General features: G+C 40.8%; 1 protein-coding gene across 2 annotated transcripts in view; it reads right to left on the bottom strand.

Moving 5' to 3' along the window:
* The window catches only part of IFFO2 (intermediate filament family orphan 2), a 43,836-nt gene that overhangs the window by 6,955 nt on the left and 23,408 nt on the right, over window positions 1-13,473 (bottom strand). The window contains exons 2-8 of one of the 2 annotated variants that reach the window (XM_052792100.1): window positions 10,954-11,014; window positions 10,555-10,650; window positions 8,170-8,310; window positions 6,275-6,417; window positions 3,428-3,548; window positions 1,032-1,121; window positions 242-372 (exon numbers count right to left, since the gene is read on the bottom strand). In XM_052792100.1, coding sequence (XP_052648060.1) covers window positions 242-372; window positions 1,032-1,121; window positions 3,428-3,548; window positions 6,275-6,417; window positions 8,170-8,310; window positions 10,555-10,650; window positions 10,954-11,014 — 783 coding nt within the window. The remainder of the gene's footprint in view (window positions 1-241; window positions 373-1,031; window positions 1,122-3,427; window positions 3,549-6,274; window positions 6,418-8,169; window positions 8,311-10,554; window positions 10,651-10,953; window positions 11,015-13,473) is intronic. The other variant, XM_052792101.1, reaches the window with a different exon arrangement.

The following is a 13,473-nucleotide window of genomic DNA, read 5'->3' as shown; positions in this document are numbered from 1 at the left end:
GTAGAGATCCCTGATTTTACCAATAGGTGTTGACTCCTTAAAAGCCTTACTGTGTGTAAGAACCCATACACTGCTACAGGGTTCCTTTTAAGACCCGTAGCTGACCCTGAACAAAACAAGATTATCTGAAGGACAAAGCTTTAGGACAAAATGATACTATTGCCTTTAAAACAACTTGGCAGGAAACAAGAGCAAAATAAATTCCTGAAGCACCCCAGGCAGAATGGTAATATCTTATTACCTGTCAGCTGAGCCTTTGATAAGCCTACGACAAGTTTCCATTTGTACATCCAGGCCCCTTTTCATACTACACATTTCCATATATTCATGAAGGTGGCGATTCATGTCACTCTTGGCTGTGGCCAATTCCAGCTGTAAGAAATAAGTGAAAATAATCAGCCCAAGGTGAGTTGCTAGCAGCTTCTCCCAGCTTCACTCAATTTTACATACTGGTAGGGATGGTAAAGCTGCCCTGAGCCAAGCCAAAACACCCACATGATATATGTTTAACCTCAGCGTTGTACACTGCCAACATATTCATCAGCTTACAAAGTGTATTTTAATCAGAGCTCAACACTGTTTTTAAACAACCCTGGAGTTTTTTTCTGCTGCTTGGCATCTTGTTTGTCAACATGCAGTAATTAATGAAAGCATATTCTAGGCAGGGCAAAGATTTTGAGAAGCTACAGCTGTTGTGTCTGGCAACCTCTGAGGCCATGTCTTGTAAAGCATTTCCCAGTGTGACAGTGGATATGCAAGACAAATAGGGGAAAAATAATAATAGTGCATTTTTATTCTCCTTGTTCTGAAGGTTCTCTCTCCACCAGCTACAGATTTATGCTTACTCAATAATAATGCTGTATAGAGAATGGTATTTAGAAAATATCCCAAGGGTATGTCAAAGTAAAACGCCTTTACATTCTTAGACATATAGACATTCCACCTTTCCTCTGTCGGTATACCGGACCAGAACACTCTGCACGTTTTCATCCAGTAGAAACAATTCATATTGCCATGAACCACTTCCTTACCTCTATTTGCCCTATTGTTTCTTGGTATTCCTTGTCTCTCGTTTTAAAGAAAGACTCTGTTTCATGGATCAAGTTTCCCAGGTTTTCTTCCTGCAGGGGAAAGGAGGACACACAGAATTAGCAAGAAACTAACAAGGAATTCAGTAGCAGACTGAAGATTTTCTTATTTAACCTCACTCAGAAATGCAGGCTGTTATGCTCTTTCATGCAAAGTTTTGGGGGGTTTTCTATACATTTTTACACAGGCAACAAATATTCTGCTTCTTAAAACTGGCATACCAGGAAACACATTTTTGTACCATGACCATGGCTTTGTACACACAAAGATAAAGTCTCTGATCAAGGAACCTACAGACCAAGGCTCTAGCAATTCAACAGAGATACCTGATGCGTGCCAAAGAACCAAAACCATGGATTTTCCTGAACCTTTCGCAGTCTGATCACACTTAGATTGTAATCGCTCTCCAGCCATGAAACTAAATTTTTCCTTGCACTGACCACTCCACTACTTACAGCTTTGCACTGGAATTCTCATTCTCCAATTACATATTATTACTCTCAAGTCCATTCAGTCTCCATTACCTCACATGTATGCTCTGCATGCATTGTTTCCTATTGAAATTTTTCACTTAACTGCTAGATAAAGCAAGCTCACTCCAGCACGCTATCGATGAAAATATCACACGTAAGAACACATGCTGTCCCACAGGAAACATCCTGCCAGACAACAGCCCCTGTATCATCGCTTTAGATTGACAGTACAGTCTGGGCTACAAAAAGATATAGCACTATTTCATGCTGTCACAAAGAGACTAAAACAATGTCATTGTTCTCTCTTTCATGTTATTACCTACCTCCCTTTTCCAGAAAAAAAATTATCATCAATTCAATGCAACTGCACTGATAAGCATTAATTATGTTTCCATCCTTTGGCCACATCTGTGGCAGCTTTATCAGGACCATACCTGGTATTCAACGTCAGGCTAACCAGCCTATTAGTCACAAGAATCATTCCACTTATCCTTTTATATGCACAAGCGCTTTAAGGAGGAAGGTCATAAAAGAAGGTGGCTAGGGCACCGCGTAAGAACTTGAAAGGAATAAAGCCAGTAGAAGGAAGATTCAGGCATGTAAAGCACTATGTTAAAGACCAGGCACAGACGGAGCAGTCTTTATTCTGAATCTCCATCTACAAGACAAATCTACCCTTTCCTTGTATAATTTTCATTTAGAAGGATTTAAGCTTCTTAAAACCTTTAGAGTTTTTGCACGGAAGGTCTGAGTTCGGCAATATTCCTCTGATAGCTGTGCTTATACATGCACACATGGGTATATGCAAATAAATCTGTCACTAATTCCAGCACATGGTTACACATTATCACTCTGCCACTCTCCCTGCTCAAAAGACGACTTGTAGCTAAGTACGCTGCTTTCTGCAGTCCTAGCACTTCTGAGTAATCTCTGCAGTTTCAGAGTATGCCAGATGATACACAAATGGGAAGATGTAAATTAACACACCCCTGGCAGTCAACACAAGACAATATTCAGGAGACTGCTGCCTCAGCATCTTTACACTACAGCAATGATGGAAGAAGGCAGGATTATTTCTTACCTACTGCTGTCGTGCTACTCAGTAACGAAATAATAGCCTCACATTTAAGACTACCCGCTCAAAGCCAGACCTTGCCATTTCAATCTCTCTTTAGGCCTGTTTAAAAAGGCTCAGGAGTCACTAAATGAGGCAGCATGCAGCCATTAGCTTACTTTCTGTGGGATCTTAAGGATTAAAAGCAAGCTGCTTATTATCCACCAATGCCAGGAGATTCCTATTGACTGGGAAGATGGAAGCACAAGATTCATGGGTCCAGAAGATCCCTGGGGCCTTATGCAGTCCTGCAATCACAGCTTCTTTGTTTGTGATGGGGTATACATACTTTAACATCTTCCACAGACCATACAGAGTTTTTCCTCCCCACTAGAATAACTGCAATACCATCCCCCCCACTACATGTACTATTTTGACAATTAAAGTGTGAATGATAATCTACAGAGAAAATGAGATGCTGTGTGGAAGATATAGGTCTTTAGATAAACGACTGCTTAGGATGACAGACTGCATGATGCTCCTGTAACAGCTATCTTTTGACACTGGCTTGGTACTTTTAAATACTCAGTTTGAAGGAGCAGAAGAAATGAAGTTTGGCAAATAAACTGATCACACAGACTGAAAAGCAACCATAGAGAGAAAGCACTAAGAGGATTTTAAAATCAAAGCAAGTTTGCGTGGCAAACTAGATCACCAGTCAAATATCCAAAGGCTCAAATGGCTAAAAGAGCAGCTGAGGGATACGGTTTCTGCAGAGAACAGTTCAAGAAAATAACGGAAATAAACTCACCTCTCCTTGGAGGTCAATTGAAGGATTGCAGTTTGTGAAGTCTTCCCAAAGAAGCAATGTTTCCTCATTCTCCTCCCATGTTAAACTATCACAGTCGTCATCAAAATCAAATGTCTCACGACTGTTAAGATAACAGAAAAAGCATTAGTGAAAACCACTCCAGCCCCACTCCCTCAGTCCTTTAATTAATCTTCTAGGAAAAAAAGGGCTATGAGCACCGAATGAAGGAGACAATGCAGCAGCTGAAAATCCTCGCAGTTTTTACAAACAGGCTTCGCCACTGTCCGAGTCCCTCGCTCCTGGGCTCTTTGCCACCCCAAAGCAGAATAAAAGATCCTTGTTAGCATTCCTGGTTCACATACACAGTCCTAGCTCTGTCCTCCAGATGGTGCTGCACATTAGTTTCCCCTGTTTGCAAAACCACAAAAATGTTTTAAACTATTCTTTTTGTACATGGGAAAGAGACCAAACACAGTTCGAGGAATTTTACAAGAAACAGCCACCAGAAGACTCCCTGCTGATTTTCATGTTGAAGTTCAGCCAACGTTTGCCCTGCAGCACTTAAAAACATTTTTGAAAGTAACAACTATGAAAAAACTGAACCCCAAAACGATGTGCAGGTGAGCATAAATACTTATTGTTGACTTGAACAACAAAGATACTACTACAGCCACTTAAGACTGAGAACAAACAGTGGCAAGAGTGGCCTTTGACACTGTTATTTGGTCAAGCCCCTTTAGTATGGTCAGTTGTGCAATAAAGGAAAGTTTCAGAAGGCACTTAGAGTCCCTTTTGGTTTGAACAGCAGCAGAGCGAAACACTAGTAGCTGCTTCTTGTCCCTGTTAAGGAGGTCTGACAAAAATTTAAAATTGCTCCCAGAAGCAGTCTGCTAATTTCAGACTGATGCATTTTTATTACTTTAGTTCACTTCCTTTTAAGCAGATAACATCTCAGTCCGGAAGCAGAGTCTAACACTGTCTTTAGGAGGCTGAAGAGCTTGGCAAAAGACACAGGCTATTTGTCTATACTCAGCATGACTTTAAAAAAATAATTTAAAAAAGCCCAACAAACTTGGACATACATGATTGTGCCTTTTGCAATTCAACTTCTTCAAATCAGTTTCTTTTTGCAAGAGCTATATCCTTGTCAGAGAACACAAAGGCTCCCAGTTCTGACTGCTGCTTACTTCAGACGTACACACTGTACAAAGCCAACTGCATTTTGACTTTTTACTACTAGACACTTAAAGATCAAGTTCATTACAGATAAAATGCAAGTTGCTTTCAGTTTCTGTTAATGAGATAAGCTATTCAGCTATTTGTAAAATATTATCTTCTACCTCACAAAGCCCCCAAACCCAGACATCCTTAGGGAAGTACCACCTTCAGTAAGCCATGAACACTGCTCTAGATCAACCCAGTTTGCATGTAACAAGGTTCCTGCAGCACTATGTGCCAAATAAGATAGGACCAGGAGATAAGAATTTCATTAGCAGCACCAATAAAAACTGGGTATCACAGGACAGGTTTAAGAACAAAACTAAAAACTAAATGCATTACCAACCTAGTAGCTAAATTTTAGCCTTTTGCTTTCCTAAAAAAAATCCACACTACCTGCTGTCACACTGAATTCTAGCAATGGAGAAGTAAAAAAAAAAAACAACTGTATTTATTACACTGAATATTACTAAGGGCCTAAAAATGTCTAAAACAAGAGTCCTAACAAGAGGAGTTACCTACAACTTTTGCAAAAACCATGCCCTCCTATACGTGAAATTCAGGCAGGAAGAAAGAGACACACACCCTGAAAACAGAACTTTTGGCAACAGCTGACAACAGAAGAGAAGCTAGTACTCCTTAGAGCATTTCTTGCATACTCCTACACATAAAATACTGTCGTACACTGTGTGGGAAAGCACTGGGAATTCCTCCCTCTGCAGTCACTGCAGAAGTTGGCAGAAGACACCCATATTCAAATGCTAGGAAAGTCAGATCTACGGCGCTTGCTGGGGCTTTTCTCTGGCAAAAGAAAATGGCAGAGACCCTCAGAAGTCTCACCAGGGTGTGGCCATCTCCATCATTTCTAGAACAGGAGAAGAGAACAGCAGGGCACATCACCAACTGGCTTCCTGAACTGCTTTGTGTAGCACCAAGGTGCAAAGAGTCTCTCCTCAGCTTCCACAGCTTCCTAACACTCCAATTTGGGGTAAAGCTTTAGGCAAAATAAATTGCAGTTCTTCCAGTTCAGGAGATCAGAGCTTGCAGCAAGGCTTACACCACCAACATTCTTGGAATCTATAAACTGTCATCCACTGCTGCAACTGATCTTCTGGACAGATACACCACTAACATTTGCCTATAGCTCAACAGAAAAGTCATGCAAAATACTACAGAAGTTTCTATCCATTTTGAACTGAGCTGTCAGTGACATTGCCAAATTCTATTCCAGCCCAAGCAGCAGCAAGGTTCTTTCCAGAACTGTAGAAATCTAATATCCAGCAAAACATACGGAACAGACTCAAGTTTTATACTTTTTTTTTTTTCACATTTCTTCTTTTGCTACTGTTAGAACAGCATATAAACATCTAGTTTTACTACTATATTTTTATATTCTCCATAGTGCCCCCCTATTTAAGGGAGGAACAAAAATCAGTTTCTGTTAATTTTATTTGAACTTCCAGAAAACCTTCGAGTATATACCAACCTGGCAGCTCGGTTTCAACTCATAGTGAGCACTGAGTGGAAAAAAAATACTACTTCTGAAAGCATATACAACTCAATCCTTGAGTTCTGGGATTAAGTCTGCATTTCGGAATAAGTCTTCCCCATGTTGTCCACAATACTCACAGCTGATTAAACATACGCTTCATTTCATCCGTGATGTTCAGCGAACAGCTGACCTCATCATCAGAGAACCTGCCGTTGTCTCCATCCTGTTCAGAGAGGTCATCATCAGATGTGAGCTTGCGTTCTTTCTTCTTGGAAGCCACCTTAATTGGAGAGAAGAGGAGTAACTAGAAGGTTCAACTGAGGTGCTGTGCCATGAGGGGCAGAAATAAAGAAGGAGAGCCATTAGGTTTGAGCGAATATAACTGTTCATCAGTTCCCAGGCAATTCAGGGATTGCTCATATTCAAGACGGGAATCGCATCTGTTAATGAGTGGTGAACACAGAGCACAAGGAAGCAGTTCAGAACAGCAAAGAGCAAAGCAAGCTGCAGGCTGCCAGCGCTCTACAGATGTTCATCTGTTCACTGACACTAGTCTGTGATCTACCAGAGAACATGCAGAGGTTAGAATGATATAGGGTAAAAGCATAAGCTGGCAAGAGTGCCCAGGCAGCAGGCTTGAGAGCAATGACAGAACTCTCCCTCTCCTGCCACCACCACAGGCTGTTGCTCCCAGCATTGAACCACCACAAAAGAGTAGACGGGAAGCCTTTCTAGATAGCCTTTATTACAGGGTCATTCCCACCCCATCAGCAGAGGCAGACTGCTAATCTTCAGGTTGACAGGAGGGTTAACTGAACCATGGAAATGCCTGGACAAGCTCAAAGAAACGAAGTTCATAGACGTGCAGAGAACTCAAGGGATACCCCTGCAAAGGGTGCGGAGGATCACTTCTTCATCTGAGGACTGTGAACATAAAAGGTATTCACAGATGGTGCAAGAGTCACAAACACACGGTCCGCTCCCAACCTACTGTAGTTTTTCCTCTACTTGGCATATAAGCCATCCCTTATTGGTATTGTTCTCCATGATGATCATTTTAACCACTGCATGCTTGACCAAAAGTGCACTTTGCAGTTACCTTTGAGCAGAAGGACATGGCAATTCTACTCAAAGACAAGGAGGAACCACTAGCACAGTGCAATGGCTCAACATGCTAGAAAAATAATTGTCTCCAATAAGGAGGTTTCAGTCTTTTGGGATACATAAGAAAAAACCCCATCAAACATTTAGGCAACTTCACTATAGCCAGAAAGCACAACCAGTAGAGACCACAAGGATCTTTTACAGTGTTTTTGTACAGCATTTAGCACACTATATGGCATCACTATACAGAGAAAAGCATCAGACTTATTGAAAGGCTGAACAAGACACATTTAGATCAAAGTAGAAGGAAGCTGGGTTAATCACAATTGAAATTGCAGTCAAGACAGAAGACCAACTGCATTGGGAGTTACAGGTTTGCTCCATGCAGAGCTGTAACTGCTTGCTTTTGGAGCAAATTAAATGACTTTCCTACTAGCACCAAGGAGCCACAAGAGCTCAAGGAAAGCAACTGGAGTTTCTAGTCTCACAAAGCAGTCATAGCTCACCACCACAGAAGCGTTATTTCTGGCCACGGAGCTTCAGCCAGAAATAAGAACATTCAGATGACAGTTCTACAAGCTTAAAACCTCTCACTTGAAGGGAACAAATGTGAGGAAGCCATTTATACAAACCTAGACCCTGTAATGCTTTTTTCCCCTGCATTCATTGTAGGTTAGCATCAGACTAACAGCATGTCTTAAAGGTCATCCTAAGACTTCTTTTTTTAAACTCTCTACATTTTGTGCTCTTAGTACTACAGCAGCTTCTGCAGGAGAGCGCTACACTTCAAGACTGAGAAAGAAGAAAACGTGTCTACATAGAGAAATTTCCAGAAAAGGCAAATGACCTGGACCACACTCCTCAACACTGCTCCCTCTTGTCCCCTCACTTCTTGCCCTACCCTATGGAAAATTCATGGCCTAATCACCTGGAATATCTTGGAAACGTCTTCAGAGTTGCGCTGCTGCGCTACATCACACAGCTTGGCTGTGATATCGATTCGCCGACAGATGTCCATGTCCACCTTCATGGCCTTTTCTTGAATCTTTGTGTCCAGGTCTGTCATGGGCTGCAGGAAGGACAGTAGTGATTATCTTCTATTATTATACAGTTCAGGAAAGAAGAGATACCCCACAGTATCTCTCTAACCCCAGGGCATACCATTCTTAAACAGTGTTACATCTTCTCCGGAAAAGGCAGTACATGGACAATCTAAATAGACTAGACAGCTAACAATTAACATTCATACCCAATTCTAATAAAATTTCAACTCAGAGTGATTTGTCACCAAAAAACCTATACCCACCCCAAAACAACTGCTAGATGTGGCAACAGTAAACTTTTATGGGTCAATAAAGCTTTAAAAATGGAGGAGAAAAACCCTGTTGAGCATGTGCAGAATAGAGTGAAATCTAAAACCTGGTGAGTATGCAACACTTTCCCCCTGCTTTCAGACAGAAAAACTGTGCCTGCAAGGAGAAGTTGCTTTTAAAACAGAATCCAGGCTACTCAGCAACTTCATACATACCATGAAAATATTAAAATCAAGACTGGATCTAAAGAGATCCATGAAAACTTGTAACACAGAAAATAGTCCTCATTGGCATTAACCTGGCTTCCAGCCTAGCAAAAATTCTACATGAAAAAATATTTTTGTCTTGCTTCACTCTAGACAGTAATTATAAATATAATTTATAAGAGATACAGCCACAGCACAGCTGGCTCCTTATGAAGAAACATCGTTCCACGAAAAGCATATTTTCCAGCCGAGACGAGACTTACTCTGTTGGAAAGTACCACTTCAATGGCTAGGCAATGCTTCCACTTTGACCAGAAAAGCAGAAAAACTCTTTGCAGAGCTTTCTTAAATACCAAATCCCCTTTCCAAGAAGGCGGCTTTGGGATGGTTTTTTTTTTTGTTGCTGTTGTTTTTTTACATTATTACACAGAGTTCTCCAGCCCCTGTCAACCACCTTTGGACAAGTTAGAGATTTTTGTTTTCCAAACACACTGAGAAAAACAAGTCTCTAAACACTGACACACTCTAAACACAATCTTATCAACTGAATAGGTACCAGTTATTCTTATCCACAGGAAAGCAAGAGTCGCATGCCAACATTTTGCATTTCTCTGCTCTAAATATTTACACAGTGGGATTCAAAATAAGCATTCTCACTGCCTTCCTTAGGCTCTCTTCTTCCTTACAGAGTTTGCAAAGCCCAAAGCACACTTCCTCTCAAGTTGAGGAGGATGTCTGCATTCACCACCACTCTTTTTGTACATACCAAGCAACATTTCTTCCTCAGCAAAAAAAGTCGTCACAGTGAAGAAGCCCTAACAAGTTTCTCCCTTTCACACCACCTCTAACCAAGCATGCCTATTCTCGATTAAACACCAAAAGAAGAGACAGCTAATTGTCAAATTTCACATGAACAGATCTAGTGGCCCTGAGAGAATGTATTTGACACCAGGGAGCAGGTTCTGCAAGCTTATATAAAGACAGAAGGAAGCAGTTCTACACAAAATTACAGAATAAGTAAGCATAATAGGACATATTCGTTACAAAACCGGCATCAGCACTACTTCAGTCTTACAGAGAAAGGCACCTTACTTAATGTTCACTTGGCTTATCCTTCCAGATATCTGCACGAGTACATGCTCTCAGTATGTCTAAACGTAAGAAAATGATCCAGTCATAGTCTAAAAGATCCCTCAGCTTTGAAGGAAAGTCAATATCAAACGAGACATGAGGAAATTCCTGAGAAAACAAGTTTGTTTTGTTTCTTTTTTTTTTAAATTTAGGTCGAAGCAGCACTGGAAACAAAGCCAGATACCTGAACCAGTGATACTGGGTTAATCTCTTCAGAGTTTTCATAAAGGGAGCTGGGAAACACATATAGCGTGTTCCTTTTTGAACATGACTTTGAGTGATTCCGAGCAAAATCGCCCTTGTTAGCAGTACATGGTGCTGCATGGTGATGAACCCTTTACCCTAACCTGCGAGTTCTCCAACACTTTTTTCCACAGCTGCAGATCTGAATGCCGGCACTGCCAGCTGTGGAGAACGGGTAAGGGAGGGAAGAGTCCGGGTTACGGGCTAAGCAGCAAGTTAATGCATCTCTACACAGACCAGACAGGAAGCAGGGGGAAGGGTGATCTGTCTGATGCATTAGATCATAAAGGCAGCCATAATGCTAACTACAAAGCAGCACTCACTAAGACCATAACCTTTTTATGAATGAAGCCATTTGCATGACACACACATTTCACAAAGACAGTGGGAGTTGGCCACTCTGCTCTCTAGCGTACTTACATCACTCATCAGACCCTTAAAGACCACAAGTTCTGCTTTCAGTCTCTCAATCTTTTCATTTAACTCCTCCTGGAGAGCTTCCGCTTCCTGCGCCTCCTGCAAGAGAAAGCACACAAAGAACTAAGAGGTAATAGGCCAACATATGCTTCCTCACTTAACCTGAGCAGGTCTGATAAGGCACATCACCACCCCCGCATTTCACTTTGTCAGAAAATTCAGCACCTTCCTGCTTCAGCTTCCAAACATTAACACTATTCTCTAGCATACAGCAACACAGTCAGCTGCTCTAGCTAGAAGACAGATTTTTAATTAAAAGACAATTCAAATGATTACTAGCATAATAAAAGGTGCCAACAAGAGAAAACCTACACCTTTCAATACATACTATCCAAACCTTACCTCTCGCAAGGTTTCTACCATAGATTCCAGACTCATTCTTCTTGTCAGTTCCTCTTCCCATCTGAAAGACAAGATTTGCAGGCAAAGTGTTAACTATGGAGAAAAGTTGGTTGTTTTTTTTTTTTTCCCCGCCCAAAATCACAAGTCTTCTGATAGCTGTAGGATGATGACAGTTATTTGAAATGTAAAGTAGATGGTCCCCCTTGCTTGTACAACCTCAAACCAGTAATATTAAGACTGTAAGATAATAAAAGCTAAATCGACTTTCATTGGGATCAGTACTCTTCCTGCTCTCCTATGCAATATTTGCTTGCAAATACAGTGGGAAATCTTCGGTGAAAAAAAAAAAAAAAAAAATCAGTTGAAGGTAAGTTCTTTGAATCAGTAGTCAATATTCATCTGTTCAGTCCAATCAATTCATATGTTTATGTACCTTCTACATAAAAATCTTCAATAATCTACATGCCTCAGTCATTTCCCAGCACTACAATTGCAAAGAGAGTAGTCAGACAAGCATCCTTGAATGCAGGGTATACACGCTCACTGCTGCTGCAGTACTGAATGGGTAGAAGAAAAGAAATTACAGTTACAACCTGTATAATTAAACCTCAAACATAATGATGCTTGTAGTATGAGTTCATTATTGGATTAAGTGTAAAAATATCCAGCAGTTCCTCTTTTTCAGCAATGAAACTCTTTACAGGGCAAAACCCAGTATTTGACAATATTAACTCAAAAGCTAAGATTCTTGAAAATGTGACAATACACATTCATAAGCACGGATATGGTTTGAGTTTGGGGCGGGACGGGAGAGAGTAAAATGCGTGCCCCTCTTTTTGAATGGGCAGTAGTGCCACACGAGACTTGCCCCGTCTATTAGAACAGGAATTACACCCCTGGAAAAGAAACTTCGGATACCACATGATTAAAAACAATCCTGTGAACATAATCTCTGAGTACCATTGTGATAATTTCTGTTACCACTTCAACACTTTTTATAGTTTAACTGAAAATGGCAAACCATGGGCCCAGAAATCTATTAAATCAAAGCATTCTTGAAAATGCAAGGTTAAATCTGCCAAAACGTATCGTTTCATCCTATTTTCAAATCCACAAAGAAATCTGGTGATGGCTAGATTGTTGGATATTCCCACTGAGGCATCTGATTTTCAGTTTGCATATATAATCACCATGCTACTCAATACATCTCTCCATTCAAAGTGCAAATTTAATCCCATCTGAAATGGAAGCCAGGGCAGACCATTTCAGCAGGAAAGGACACAGGCAGGCACGGTGGTATTGCAGTTTGCTGTATTCAGGAGTGATCGGAGGCACCTGAACGGGTTACATCTTAATGCAGCAGCAGCTCCGACAAGCGCAGTGCCAAGATGACATGCTGGCTACATCCGCTCTTTCCTGCTATTGTGGTGCAAGGAATATCCAACGTAACGCCATGCGATTTCTCCATTGTACAGCTGAAGTTTGATTTAAGCAGGAAGACTTGTTGTGCATGTTTTTACCAGCAATGACTTACTGCCAAGCAGAGTAAAATATTTAGGCTGAAATTTGCATTTGTCATCAAACGTTTTAGCTCATATTTCCATATCCTATTTGGTTTTTGACTGCTAATTACATGTACATTTCTATTAAAATAGTAACTTTATTTTTCAGATTTTAACATTAGAGTCAAGAAGGTGAAATTAATTAAAGCAGTCAATTATATTCACAATCTGCAAGATGGTCTCCTTCTGTTACAGGAGGAGTGTTGCATGGCTTTAATCATTCCTCCTGGTCTTTCTGGCAGCAGGCTGTCATTTATGGATGGAAGTCAAGCAGACATTGCAAAAATTGATATGCTGCTTCTCAAGGTTTTAACTGTTGAAATGAGGAATACTGGCTGCATTCAGGTTATCCTGCTGTATTATTTGCATTCCCACAGTGCACTCTGCATTCTGCAAAAAAAAGGCATATATTTTTGGAAAACGTATCTGCATATTTTTACTGACTGTGCCAAAAGCTAGCAAAAAGGATTAGCATTCCTCCCCAGCAGTTCAGCCATTCTGGGCAGCTGCCAAAATTACACATCTCAAAGTCTGCTCAGACTAACCTTCCTCATCCTGAGAAATTCCAGTAGTTCCATTTCTTCCCTTCATGCCAGTTAAAGTGCATTTTGCAGAGCAGTGATTTACAGCCCTAATTCCCTTCCGTCAAACTCAAGACGGTGTCTTCAAGAAAAGAGAAGGATGCCGCCTTTTACACACACACCCTCCCCACAATTTCTGTGTTTCTCTTAATTATAGGAACAATAACACAATCAGGTAATTTTTAACCAAAAAGTACATGCCTAACAGAAGGAAATTTACACTGGACTGATAATAAGGGTCCTGCTAACCATTAATATCACATTCTTAACCTCAGAGAAAATTTCTCCCACCCACTACCAAGCTGATTAACCTCATTTAACAGCTAAAAATGCCAATCTTACTTTCTCCTCACACTTAAACCTCAGGAGACTATTTG

The sequence above is a fragment of the Harpia harpyja genome, chromosome 7 (assembly GCF_026419915.1).
Source record: "Harpia harpyja isolate bHarHar1 chromosome 7, bHarHar1 primary haplotype, whole genome shotgun sequence".
Lineage (NCBI taxonomy): Eukaryota > Metazoa > Chordata > Aves > Accipitriformes > Accipitridae > Harpia > Harpia harpyja.
This window is presented reverse-complemented; position numbering and strand designations above follow the sequence as displayed.